Raw genomic sequence first — 13864 nt, 5'->3', positions numbered from 1 at the left:
AACAGTTGCCCAGTCATTAGAGGCATTCACTTTCTTACTGGGAAGTATACCACAAAGGATTTCAGCAAGGTTTATTAAATGATGGAGGTGATGATTAAATGACTCTTACTGTATCTGTTTTCTTTCACTTAGAGGCACCTTGTATGTTAATGAGGTGCTGCTGGGGTAAAAGCAACCCCATAAAATTGGAAATTGCTCTTGTTAGGATTTTTGTCATCAGCTGTGAATAAGTGGCATCAAATTTCAATTTTCTCAGACATCTGAAAAAGGCTTGACAGATGGACATTTGAGAATTATATAGATGGATTAATATTTCATTTCAAGATGAAACTAATATTTATAATTACGTATTTCATAAATTAGGACCTCATGTCAAAGTCTGAGAAAGGAATCATCGTAATCACACGGAACGGGTTCTTTAATGTGCAGGAGGGTTACTTCTTAGCCTGCCGAATTTTTCATCTACCCATACATACATCAGTGATTTGCTTTTAAGAGAGCAGTTGAATCTTTGTGGAAATTTACAACAAAAGAAAAAAAATATTCGACTAGTAAGTGTGGGGTTTAGAAAAGACACATAGATGATTGCTGTTAAGTGCATTATGGTAGACTCTAAACATGTTGCTGTGTAGTTAATCTAAATCCATTAAGTACACAGGGACAACAGATAAACCAGCAGAGAAGGGGGTCATGGACCAGTGAACAAGTGACTTGCATTCAGGCAATCTGGACGCAGATGTGCAGTATCCAGTAATCAATCATTTGAAAGAAGTTAATGAAAATATCCTGCAAGTGTGAGTAAGTGTGCAGGACAGTATACAGTATTAACTCAGCTCTCCCTTATTTGTTCTTTTGAAGTTGTAATTTTGATCTTTCAGAAGTAAACATGGACCTTTTCACCCCTTTTTCCTTTTAATCCAAAATACGTTGTTAAGACCCCAGCTGAGTCCCCGTGGACGAGGGTAGTAGCCAGGCTTTCGTTCCTGAGGATGGTGAGCTCGCGGACAGCATGTGCTTTGTGGCCCCTTGGGTTTCCCACACGCTGCTGAACGGATCTTGAACATTGCAATTGTCACATAGATAAAGCACAGAGCTCTGTCATGAGTTTGTCCCCCGGATGAAATCAGACAGTGCCCTTGGCATTTCTTACTGCCATCCTCTTCCCTGTTCTTGGATTCTTCTGCGGGAGTGAACTGTTCTTCAATGGCTGGGAGATGGCAGAGGGGAAGCTATGAAATGAAACCCTCACAGCTGCTGCTGCTGCCACCTCCTCTACAGAGTATCTAAGTTCACATTTTCCCACCGTGGAACCAATTGTCCTGTTTCTTGGCTATATTTCTCTCTCATTTCTTTAAGAGAGAAAGCAAGCCATACTGCAAGTTTATCGTGCCTTGATTGACCAAGACCGGCGTTTTGAATTGTGATTTTATCTGATGTTCCCGAGGTTTCTACATCTCTGGGCAGAGCACCGCAGGAAGCTGCTGCATGGATGACAGGCGGGCCTCTCTCCTGTAAAGTAGGAGGACTTGGGAAAGGGAAGGTGTGACGGGGAGCCAACATGCTGCCCGGACCACAGGCACATGCTGGACAGCTCTCAGGAAGATCACTCGTGTGGGGAGGGCTTGTACAGAGGTGTGCATCTGGAATGATCCCTGTAAAAGGGCTGCCTACTCCTAGAAAACTGTGTGTCTGCCCCCCGGGGTTTGGGTAGACCAGTTGAAACTCAGGGTGCTAGTCTGTGGGTCACAGATGAGAAAATAAACGTATTTTATTTAAATACGTTTTTAATACATGTATTTAAAGAAATATCTAATGATGAATTTATTTTATGTAAATAAGTAATTAATGTAACTAAGTTACACAGGTGCTTAATACATTTAATTTAAATAAATGTTTAATAATAAATAGGCCGGGCACAGTGGCTCATGCCTGTAATGCCAGCACTTTGGGAGGCTGAAGCAGGCGGATGACCTAAGATCAGGTGTTCAAGACCAGCCTGGCCAACATGGTGAAACCCCATCTGTAATTAAAAAAACAAAACAAAACATAAAAGTTAGCCAGACGTAGTGGTGCATGCCTGCAGTCCCAACTAATTGGGAGGCTGAGGCAGGAGAATCGCTTGAACCCAGGAGGTGGAGGTTGCAGTAAGCCAACATCATACCGTTGCATTCCAGCCTGGGTGACAGTGAGACTCCATCTCAAAAAAAAAATCGTAATAAATAAATTTATTTAAATAAATGATAAATGGGGCATGCAATGGAGCAGCAGGTATGGGTCTGTCATTTGCAAAACAGTGTTCTTGGGCTCATGAACTGCTGAAGTGGGGGAGTGGTGTCCTCCTGTAACAGGAGCTCATTAATTGGAAAATAGAGGAAGTCAGCTTTTGCCTTTTGTTTCATTTTTGTAAACTGTATTTACTGTAAGTTTTGTCCCCCTCTGCTGGCATAAATCATTGTTGCAGATGACATTCCTTCTATTGATCCGATAATTTTAGCTTAAAAAAGACCTTAAGGTTGGTCTCAGTGGCTCACGTCTATAATCCCAGCGCTTTGGGAGGCCAAGGCAGGAGGATTGCTTGAGCCCTGAAGTTCAAGACCAGCTGGGCAATGTAGCAAGATCCTGTCTCCACAAAAAAATTTTTTAAAATTAGCCAGACGTGGTGGCACTCATCTGTGGTCCCAGCTCCTTAGGAGGCTCAGGTGGGAGGATCACTTGGGCTTGGGAGATTGAGGCTGCAGTAAGCTGAGACTGTGCTATTGCACTCCAACCTGGGTGACAGAGCGAGACCACATCAAATGAAAAAAAAAAGACCTTAGGTCACAAACCTAAGCCACTGATGTTGTCACTCATTTGTGCATAAAGTTAGCACAAAGACGACAAAGCCTTTTGTGTCTATGCTAAATATATTGTCTAAAATCACTCCTTAGATGTGTTTGGCCTTTGTCTTTTGACTGACAGGACTCTGTAGGGGTGTGTGCATGTGAGGGGAAAAACTCAAACTATGTTTCTCCTCTGCTCTCACACCACACAACAGTCAACACAGGAGACTTCTGTGACTAAATTTGTGGAGGCTTTCCTCACACACCAAGCAGCACTTATCAGCTGGGTGTCCTTGAATTCATTTCCGACACTGTCCGCTGGGAGGTAGCCTCAGATCCTACAGGTGGGGGACTCAGTCCCCAAGACTGTCCTCCTCCACCTGCACCAGTCACAAGTGTAGGTCTCTGGAACTTCTGACCAACTGGCTTCAATGAAGTTGGGGTTCCCACCATCACTTTTGGGTTTGATTAATTTGCTAGAGCAGTTCACAGGACTTGGAGAAACACACACTTTTACCAGTTTATCACAAAGGATATGTTAACAGAAAAACCAAACTCTGTAAAATACCTTAAAGAGGTTTCTTCTGAGCCAGTATGAGTGACCATAGCCTGAGAAAGCACAAACCCAAGAAGCTGTGAGTAAATGGCCCGAGGTGGTCAGATTACAATTTGGGTTGATACTGTTGCCATAGCGTCTGGCTGGGGCCTTTATTGTGGGTGGTAAAGGAATTTACCAAGACAGCCGCAGGTAACGAAAGGCAGACTTGTTAGAGAAAGTATGAAGATAATGTTGCAAGGGTGCAGTGGCCAGTACAGCAGAGAAGGGGCTGTCGGGCAAGAGACAGGGGCAGGAAGGAAGTTTTACGGGTCATGCTTCTGGGGCTATGAGCAGAATGAGGTGTCTGGGAACAGGATGTCGTGCCAGCAGGTTGTCTGTGATGAGCCATTTCTCAGAATAATTGTTCTCCCCTACCTGGGACCCCTTCCTCATTGTTACTTATCAGGACTCCACATATATACCTTTTTTTTTTTTTTTTTTGAGACAGAATTTCCCTCTTGTCCCCCAGGCTGGAGTGCAATGGTGCGATATCGGCTCACCACAACCTCCACCTCCTGGGTTCAAGTGATTCTCCTGCCTCTGCCTCCCAAGTAGCTGGGATTACAGGCATGTGTCACCATGCCTGGCTAATTTTGTATTTTTAGTAGAGATGGGGTTTCTCCACATTGGTCAGGCTGGTCTCAAACTTCTGACCTTAGATGATCCACCCGTTTCGGCCTCCCAAAGTGTTGGGATTACAGGCGTGAGCCACCATGCCCGGCCCTCCACATCAACATTATAAGGAGACAGGAGTTACAGGAAAAGAAATAACCCAGTACATAGAAGCTCAGCCTGAAAAGGCGGAATATCTTGAAGTGAGGGGGCTTACAAGTCATAGGTGTGTTTTAGGATTCTTTAGTTGGCAATTGGTTGAGAGAGTTAAGTTTTGTCTAAAGACTGAAAGTCACTTCAAAGGATTGCTTAAGATAAGGGGTCTGCTGTCTGCCATGTGATGCTATAACAGGGTCAGGTTAGAAAGTAAGCCACATTATACCGGGTTAATTAAAAAAAAAAAAATTTAAACAAATTTTTTTGCTTGTAGGGTGTGACTTAACACTCCTTTGCATGGCTTTAAGTCTTGTTTATAATTTGGTATCTTATTACCCAAAGAATCTGTTCTGTCAGGCTTATACTCTCTGTTTTAATATTAATGCTGTTCAGTTTTGCCTAAACTCTAAAAGGGAGGGGCTGTCATGACGCATGTCCCACCTCCCTTCCTGCTATGGCCAATAATTCAGTTTTTCAGGTTTCTCTGAAGTCCCTTTGGCCAAGAGGGGGCCTGTTCAGTAGGTTTGGGGCTTAGGATTTTATTCTTGGTTTACAGATACTACAAAGCGCAAGCGCACAGATGAAGAGGTGCATAGGGTGAGGTATGGGGGGACTTGGGGGTGCAGAGCTTCTCTGCCCTGCATGGGGGTGCTACCCTCCAGGAACCTCCACAGCATTCAGCTTTCCAGAAGCTCCCTGGACCCTGCCCTTTTGGGTTTTTCTGGAGGCTGCTTTACATAGGCCTGTTTGGTTAAACCATTGGCTATTGGTGATCAACTTAACCTTCAGCCCCTCTCCCCTCCCTGAAGGTTTGGGGGTGGGACTGAATGCCCTGACCCTTGCATCATGCCTGGGGCTCTGTGGTGAGCAGCCCCCATCCTGCAGCTACCTCGGGGCTGCTGACTGTCAGTCAACTCACTAGCCTGCAAAAAGACATCCTCTGGAGACTCCACGTATTTTAGGAGGTGTACGCCAGGAAACGGGGATGAAGACCAGATAAGTGTTTAAAGTGTCACCGTGTGGATGTAGAATATGCCTGGCCAGGAGGGAGGGCTTCGGTTTGCTTTTGGCATTCCATGGAGGAGACCCCTTGGGACGACCATTGCTATGCAGTTTATTTCCCTGTGCTTTGCAAGCTTGAATTAAGGAAACTGTGTGGCACTTTTCATGTTATCAGAAATACTGTTATTGTCCACATTTCTGCATACTTTGGAGAGTCTTTCCAAGGGCACTGTGGTTCATGCCTGTAATCCTGGCACTTCGGGCATCCAAGGTGGGTGGATCACTGGAGATCAGGAGTTTGCCTGGGCAACATAGTGAGACCCCATCTCTACTAAAAATACCAAAAAATTACCCCAGCGTGGTGGCGTGCACCCATAATCCCAGCTGCTTGGGAGGCTGAGGCAGGAGAATTGCTTGAACCCGGGAGGCAGAGGTTGCAGTGAGCCGAGATTGTACCACTGTACTTTTAGCCTGGTTGATGGAGCCAGACTCTGTCTTAAAAAAAAAAAAAGAAAATGTGAACAATAACAAATAGCTTTTTTTTTTTTTTTTTTTTTTTGAGATGGAGTCTCACTCTTTCACCCAGGCTGGAGTGCACTGGCATGATCTCAGTTTACTGCAACTTCTGACTCTCAGGTTCAAGTGATTCTCCTCCCTCACCCTCCTGAGTAGCTGGGATTACAGGTGTGCACCACCATGCCCCACTAATTTTTGCGTTTTTTTTTAGTAGAGACAGGGTTTCATCATGTTGGCCAGGCTGGTCTCGAACTCCTGACCTCAGGTGATCCGTCCAACTCGGCCTCCCTAAGTGCTGGGATTACAGATGTGAGCCACTGCGCCTGGCCAACAAATAGCATGTTTGATGACATAATATCTTACCACAGCACTAGAAGCTGAGACCTGGCATCCCTAGTTGCAGCCTCAGGGGTCTGTCATGGGTTTGGTGTGGGGTGATGCCGCGGATCCCTGGAGAGGAATCCTGCATCCACTGGTTTGAGTGGGGGATGTTTTTGAAGAGCCCTTTCTCCTTCAGTTTTGTGCCCCATTACTTCTTTTGACGACTTCTTTCTAGAAATTCTTTGTTCCCTTTGCTTCTATTACATGGAACTTTCCAAATTCTGTTTCTCTGAAATCACATTCTATTTTCTTCCTTGCTTCCTTTTTCTCTTCTTAGCCCCAAACTATTAGATGTTCTCCAACACTTTATCCACAGAATCTGTATTTATGTTGAAAAACTCAACTCCCCTACCTGTCACCTTTATGTGGGTGGTTCTTGAAGTCACATCTGAGCCTGCACGTTCCCCCAGGCTATGGTTCCCCACCTCCAGCTACACTAAGCTGACATCCTTTGGGGCCTCAAATTAAGTGTGTTTGAAATGAAACCTGTCATTTTGTCTTGAACCATCATTCCTGTATAACTTGCCTCTTTCCCTTATTGTCACTTTCATGCTTCACGATGCCCTGCCCAAAAATTCACGTCCTCATTGGCTTCTTTCTCTTCCTTTGCCTCTCGTGTCTATTTGGTTTCTGGGTCTTTCTGCCTGATCCCTAGAGCTGTTCATTCCTTCCCATGTTCACTGCTAAGATTTGGGGCTCATGTCTGTCTGATTTTATGCGCGTGGCATGGCCAGGCTGTCTTCCTGTGTCCTTGGTGTCCTGTGTGCTTGGATTTTAGAAATCGGCCTGTGGTGTTCTGATTTCCCGGAGGGCCAGCTCCAGAAGCTGGCGTTTTTGGAGTCGTCCATATACAGACTGGACTTCTCTCTCATGCTCCTACGCTCTGACCCATCCAGCATAGCCAATGTGATTTCTCCGCAGGCCTCAGTGTTCTCTGCTTCCTGATATCATCTAGAACATGCTCTTTGTAGCCTCCTCTTTCTGTTTCCAAGTCCTGTCTGTTCTCAAGACCTGGCTTTGGTCCCCATTACCCTATAAAGAATATCTTGCTCCTGCCACATGGCACGTAGTATGCTGCTGTGACAGCAGGTCAGGTGTTGTCCTGGGGTCTGGCTATTTAATCCTTGTACTCTTGTTTAATCTTTCACAAGTGTCTGTCTTCTCCTGGAACTCTGGGTATAAACAGAACCTGGCACGCAGTCCATGTTCTAGCAATGCTTGTTGGATTGGAGTGGTGGAATTGCCAGCACAGTCTTCGGTCAGAAGTTGTGCTCCTCTCGTCCGCCTTGGATTCCGGGTTAACAGTCTTGTGTGTGTGTGTGTTTCAGCTGCAGATCCCAAGTGTGAAGGGCTTCGATTTTGCTAAGCAGCATCTGGGTCAGCACAATAAAGACGACATCTTGATTATTCATGAGCCAGCGCCACTGCCAGGACCTCTGAAGGACCACACCACGCCCTCGGAAAATGGGGATGTGCCAAGCCCCAAGTCAAAGATCCCTTCCAAGAACGTCCGTCACAGAGGAAGGTTATTATTGGGCTTTCTGTATTATTCTTTGTGGCAGAGCATGCTTCTGTTATCAGGCTGTGAGTTTCTGATGCCACAGGGGCTAATGGTGAGTGCAGCCCTGCATGTGTCTGCAGCCCAGGAGACCGATGACTTGCCCAAAGTCACACATGAGCCCAATAGTGTTTCCGAGCCACTCTCACGGGCTGTCAGAGAAGGCTGTGTGATTTCTTTCCCCACACGGTTGAAGATCATGAATCACTATCTGTGATGGTTTGAGGGTCCCCATCAGACTTGATTAGGGATTGGCCAGCTCGTGTGTATATATCCCAAGGGGAGCATGCTAGGCCCCATGGAGAGAATATCAGAAATAACATAGAAGGAGTGCACGGCACATGGCACATGCTCAGCCTGTGGGCCACTGTGTCCATGCCTGGGATGCCAGCAGCTTCTGTGACTTCATTGCTTTGTCTGCAGGTGACTTTCATCGCATCCTCCTGTGTTTGCTTTGTTTTTCTCTGGCTGCTCATGTATGTCACCTTTGTCAGGATATCACACAAGACTCTTCACTGCCTCCTCCCTGCCTCGCTCCCCTTTCCCAATTTATTTCTATTACTCCTCTCAAAGTATAGCACACGGAGAATTGCTTATTAGTTTTCCAAGCTACCTGGAAGCCGCTCCTCACCCTCTGACCCCATGAGAAGGGCTCTAGCTCTGTGAAAGAAGACAGAGTTCAGAGTCGGGTTCGTTGAGTTGACTTTCCATCATAGCACCATCAGGCTTTGGCTACTGAAGCCTCCTGTTGTCAGCCTTTCTTTGAGCTTTGGAACGCTAAATCCTGATTTCCTGCTAAGAGCAAAAGAAAGTGTGTGATCATACCAACATTTGAAACGATGTCATGATTTCTGTCTTATCGGAAAACCTACCCCAGGGGTTCTGGCCTAGTTTTAAGAATGTAATAGATGTCAGAACATGATCTTTACAAAAGAAGATGAGTTATGTAGAGAGATGCTATTTGATTATTTTGCAGGCTAAGAATAAATGGAATCATTGAAGATTATTTCATATGCAAGTAAAATTTTGCTAAGTGTTTTTTTTTTTTTCTTGCCTGGTAGCCTTGTCGTTGACATTTAGTCATGACAGCTCAGTGGTCTGCATGGTTAATACAATGTTTTAGCATCTTTCTGGGATGCTAAAGCACCAGAATGTCTTGGCATTCCACATTGTCATTGAAGCCAGGGAGCCTAAGGAATCGGAGCCAACTGATGAAGGAATTTTCCCTGGTGCAAGCTGGGTGCCACGATACCTTTGCTTTTTATATATAGAATCAAATCTCAGTGTAAGCACCTTCCAAAGATCTGGAGTTATTTGGGGTGACTGCAGAGCTACCCTGGCATCCTGAGGATTCTGCAGACCTAGTCAATCCTGAACCCCAGTCCTCTTTGATCCAACTCATGCTGAACCCAGACTGCTGGTCCAGAAATGACTGGGGGCCAGGGACTGGACCTTCAGCCCTGGTAGCTGTGGGACCTTCCTCCTATCTGGCACTTACTTGTCTAGCATTTGTTGAAATGCAGCCTGCTGAGCCATTTAGTAAGCCGCATTAATCTGTCTTCAGGAGGTGACTGTGGTGTTAATGTGATCCTTGAAGACGCTGTGCTATGGAATAATTTTTTGGACTGTTTCATTTCTGCTGGTTTTGCCTGGAAGCCTGACTTCCACACATAAATTAATGACTTTTTCCTTTTCATTCTTTCTTGTTTCTAACGTTTGCAATTCATTTTGTGTCTGCAGAGTTTCTCCCTCAGATGCTGACTCTACGGTCAGCGAAGAGTCCAGCGAGAGGGACGCAGGAGATAAGACACCGGGAGCCGTCAACGATGGCAGGTCCCACAGAGCCCCGCAGAGCGGTCTGTGACTCTTCTGGTTCTTCCCATTAAAAGTAGTCCCTATGAGAGTCCGAAGGCTAGGGCCTTACACTACTTCAAATGCTAAACCCTTAAAAAAAAATCTGGGAAATGGAAAATTCATCATTCCTGTGGTTTCTTAGCACCAGTTGTCACCATCTAACGTGGTATTGGTGTCTGCTTTGGGGCCAGGGATTCACTGGGGTACGTTTTAAGGTTAATAGCCTCATTTCACTCTAGAGTCCTCACCCTAGAGGTCAAGGAGGAAGCACACTGAAACCAGAGTCTCAAAAACTGCCCCCAGGATTCAGTAGCTTTCTTAGGAAGCAATTCAAGGATTCACAGCTGTCACTGTCAGAAAGTTGTTTGTTTATCATAGGCCCAAGTCCATTATGTTTAGTTCTGTTCCTAGATCTTCCAGCAGGTGGTTTAGTGTGATCAGATGGTTTTGCATGTTTGCTTTGGGAGTCACATACAGCTTCATAGGCCAGGTATAAGATGAACTTCACTCCTGTTCTAAAGGGTATGACTGTTAAGACTGATGCCCTGTTATAAAGTGAGACCCACAAGTCTTTAGACTTGGGAGCATTTTTTTGGAGTGATAGCAAGGCAGCTTGTTTTTAGTGTAATAGGTTGTATTAAATAGATGTGCTGCTACAGCTGTTGTATTTAATGGAGGTTTATTTTTATTTAAGGATTGCATTTCAGTAATGCAAAGATAATTGGGAGGCCTCAGAATATTATTATTACTATTTTTTTTTTGAGACAGGGTCTTGCTCTGTCACAGAGGCTGGCGTGTAGTGGCACAGTCCCAGCTCACTGCAGGCTCGACCTCCCAGGCTCTGGCTATCCTCCCACCTCAGTCTTCCTAGTAGCTGGGATTACAGGCCTATGCCATCACACCTGGCTAATTTTTGTATCTTTTTGTAGAGATGGCGTTTCACCATGTTGCTCAGACTGGTCTTGAACTCCTGGACTCAAGCGATCCATCCGCCTTGCCTTCCCAAAGTGCTGGGATTATAGGCATGAGCTACCACGCCCGGCCAGGATATTATTTTTAATAGTAATTTTTTTTTTTTTTTGAGACAGAGTCTCGCTCTGTCACCCAGGTTGGAGTGCGGTGGCCGGATCTCAGCTCACTGCAAGCTCCGCCTCCCGGGTTCACGCCATTCTCCTGCCTCAGCCTCCCGAGTAGCTGGGGCACCCGCCACCTTGCCTGGCTAGTTTTTTTGTATTTTTAAGTAGAGACAGGGTTTCACTGTGTTAGCCAGGATGGTCTCGATCTCCTGACCTTGTGATCCGCCCGTCTCGGCCTCCCAAAGTGCTGGGATTACAGGCTTGAGCCACCGCGCCCGGCTTAATGGTAATTTTTATACTTACAGTATTTAGTCATACATTTCTCTGTATGGAAATGCAGTGCAGAGTGAACTGTATTCTAGAAATGAACAGACTATAGACAGAAGCCCAGGGGCCTCTCCTCTCACTGACACGCTTGTGGCCTCACAGGTGGCTCAGGCTTCAAGGCTCCTGTGGGGCTGCACCAGCTGGTCCTTGCAGTTCCTTCCAGCTCCTTCCACTTAGTTCTTTTGTAATGTTAAGGACATCCCCTTAGAAAAAGGGAAGAGTTTTTTCTTTGGATGTAGTTTTTCAAAATCTTAAAAATTATTTAGCACCATGGTAACAGATACTGTTTCTGATAGACAGGATTAGAATCTCGTTTTGATCCTCAGAAAGAAATATTTGGTGGGGACTGGAAAGAGCTCTGGATTTTATCAAGTTCTGTTCATTGCTTATCTGAGAAAACCTTACTTTCAGTGCCTGCATTTAACGCCGTCTGATGGCATTACAACCAGTATATTCTATAAGAATAACAAAAATCAAACACCACTCTCAACATAGGCTCAGAAGCCAGGTAGTAAGCATCACAGCTCTGGGACCGAGAGTTGAATGTGAAGGAGAGAAGCGAATTAGATGATTTTGTGAATATTAGAAGCTCAGATGCTGCTGTTATAATTTGAAGAGATACCAGAATCTGTACATTATTTTCATGTTGTAGAAAGATAGTTTTCTCACTATAAGTATCAGTTTACTTTTAGAACTTTGTTTACTTCTTGAAAGGTGCTATAAGATAGCTTTAATGCTGCCATGTAGGTATTTTATTGCTTGCATAGAAACTTAAATATCCTATTTTAAAATATTCTGAGTTTTTCTCCTCGCTTTCCGTTATTTTATTTTTTAAAACTTTTTGCTTTTTGAGACAGAGTCTCTTCCTGTTGCCTAGGCTGTAGGGCAGTGGCGTGATCTTGGCTCACTGCAACCTCTGCCTCCCAGGCTCAAGTGATTCTCATGACTCAGCCTCCCGAGTAGCTGGGATTATAGATGTACACCACCACACCTGGCCAATTTTTGTATTTTTAGTAGAGACAGGTTGTCCCCATGTTGGCCAGGCTGGTCTTGAACTCCCGGCCTCATGTGGTCTGCCTGCCTCGGCCTCCCAAAGTGCTGGGATTACAGGCGTGAGCCACCTGTCCGGCCTATTTTATAATTCACATAAAAATCTTGCTTTTGTTGAAAGTCGCAATGAAGTATAAATTAATGGAGGTGGGAGTGGGGAGGGAGACCACTTGAGATCCATTCTGGAGCCCTCTTCCGTGTCGCTGTGGGACCAGCATTCCCTTTCACTCCTGCGGGTGGCACAGCCACCAGCTCTCTTTAGGCTTCTTGGCAAGGCTGTTGATGACTGTCCCAGGTCATGTGGCGTATTAAGGACCCACCTTGCAATGGAAGCTGAGAGAAGACTGTTGTTTCAGTTTTGGTAAATTGGAGGTTGTGCTTTATTCCTTTTCCAGCTGAGTGTTTTTAGAAGGTGACTAGGCCCTGACACATACCCTCATGGCCATCCATGAACCCTTAAAAGATTATTTACTCAAACGTCACTGTGTTCACAGCCATTGCAGCTTTAAAATAACTCATCATAACCACTGGTTCCCCTTAGTGAAGATGGGAAGGGAGAGATGAGGTAGGAGATGGGCTGCCATTGCTGCGTCTGTGCATGATTGTAGTTTTTCTCTCTCTCCCCTTTATCATCAGGAATATACCAAGTAGGTAAGCGTTGCAAAATACTCAGCATTCTTTTATGCTCTCCTTAGATTGCATGTGTGCAAGTGTGTGATTTTTAAGTAGTTAAAACTTCGTTCATTTGAATCCCACAAATTCCAAATTCTAGAATTGCACGTGCAAACCAAGCTGGCACTGACGTTTGCATGTGCTAAGGAGCTTGCAGTGCTCGCTTCAGCAGCATATAGACTAAAATTGAAATGCAACAAAGATGAGCGTGGCCCCTGTGCAAGGATGACATGCGTATTTGGGAAGCATTCCATATTTTAAAAAAGATTAAAGCGTTTTCAAAATAGTTTAAATGAGGTTGAGTACATATAACAATGAAGGTTTTCAAGTGATTTTGGAGTACCATACCATTTATAAAATGATTGAGATCATAAAGTATAATTCTCATCTTTTCATGAAGGCAGATTCTCAGAGATCTTTTCAAGGTAAAATTTTGTAAACATAGTGGAGATGACCGCAGTCATTGAGTCATCCATTTAGCAAATGCTTGCTAAGTGCCTGTGGTGTGTCAGGTGTTGGTGATGCAGTGACGATGAGATAAACGTGATTGCTGTCACACAGGATATTAACGTGGGTTGCACACATTAGTAAAGATGCAGTTTTCTAGCCTGGGCAACATAGCGAGACTCTGCCTCTACAAAAAATAGAAAAAATTAGCCAGGCCTGGTGGTGTGTGCCTGTGGTCCCAGCTACTGAAGAGGCTGAGGTGGGAGGATCGCTTGAGTCTGGAGGTCGAGGCTGCAGTGCTCTGTGATTGCATCACCACACTCCAGTCTGGGTGACAGAGTGAGACCCTATCTCGAGGGGGAAAAACAAAAAAAATGGTTTGACTATATTTACTTGTAGATAATGAAATAATTTCTTTAAAAATGCTCTCTTGCTTTGACATGTTAGTAATTCAGACTGAACTTTTCTCTTTCATTTTGCTTTGTTAACATTATCCTATTCCGTACAATCCTATATACTGTATTTATTTATTTATTTATTTTGCTTAAGTGCAGTGGCACAATCACAGCTCACTGCAGCCTTGACCTCTTGGGCTCAAGCAGTTCTCTCACCTCAGCCTCTTGAGTAGCTGGGACTACAGGAGCATACCACCCCCAGCTAATTTTTTATTTACTTTTTGTAGAGACGAGGTCTTGCCATGTTGCCCAGGCTGGTTTTGAACTCCTGGGCTCAAGCGATCCTCCTGCCTTAGCCTCTCAAGGTGCTGGGATTATAGGCATGAGCCACCATGCCCAGC

The 13864-nt window shown here is 44.9% G+C and overlaps 1 protein-coding gene and 1 non-coding gene across 3 annotated transcripts in view; both read left to right on the top strand.

The window, feature by feature from the left end:
- KIAA1549 (KIAA1549 ortholog) overlaps positions 1-13864 on the top strand; it is a 143614-nt gene that overhangs the window by 89224 nt on the left and 40526 nt on the right. For both annotated transcript variants that reach the window (XM_025380897.1, XM_025380896.1), the window contains exons 11-12: positions 7413-7609; positions 9383-9498. In XM_025380897.1, coding sequence (XP_025236682.1) covers positions 7413-7609; positions 9383-9498 — 313 coding nt within the window. The remainder of the gene's footprint in view (positions 1-7412; positions 7610-9382; positions 9499-13864) is intronic.
- On the top strand, positions 12778-12881 carry LOC112621880. Its single transcript, XR_003118815.1, has one exon. It is a non-coding gene; the product is annotated as a U6 spliceosomal RNA (small nuclear RNA).

Source organism: Theropithecus gelada, chromosome 3, assembly GCF_003255815.1.
Source record: "Theropithecus gelada isolate Dixy chromosome 3, Tgel_1.0, whole genome shotgun sequence".
Taxonomy (NCBI): Eukaryota; Metazoa; Chordata; class Mammalia; order Primates; family Cercopithecidae; genus Theropithecus; species Theropithecus gelada.
This window is presented reverse-complemented; position numbering and strand designations above follow the sequence as displayed.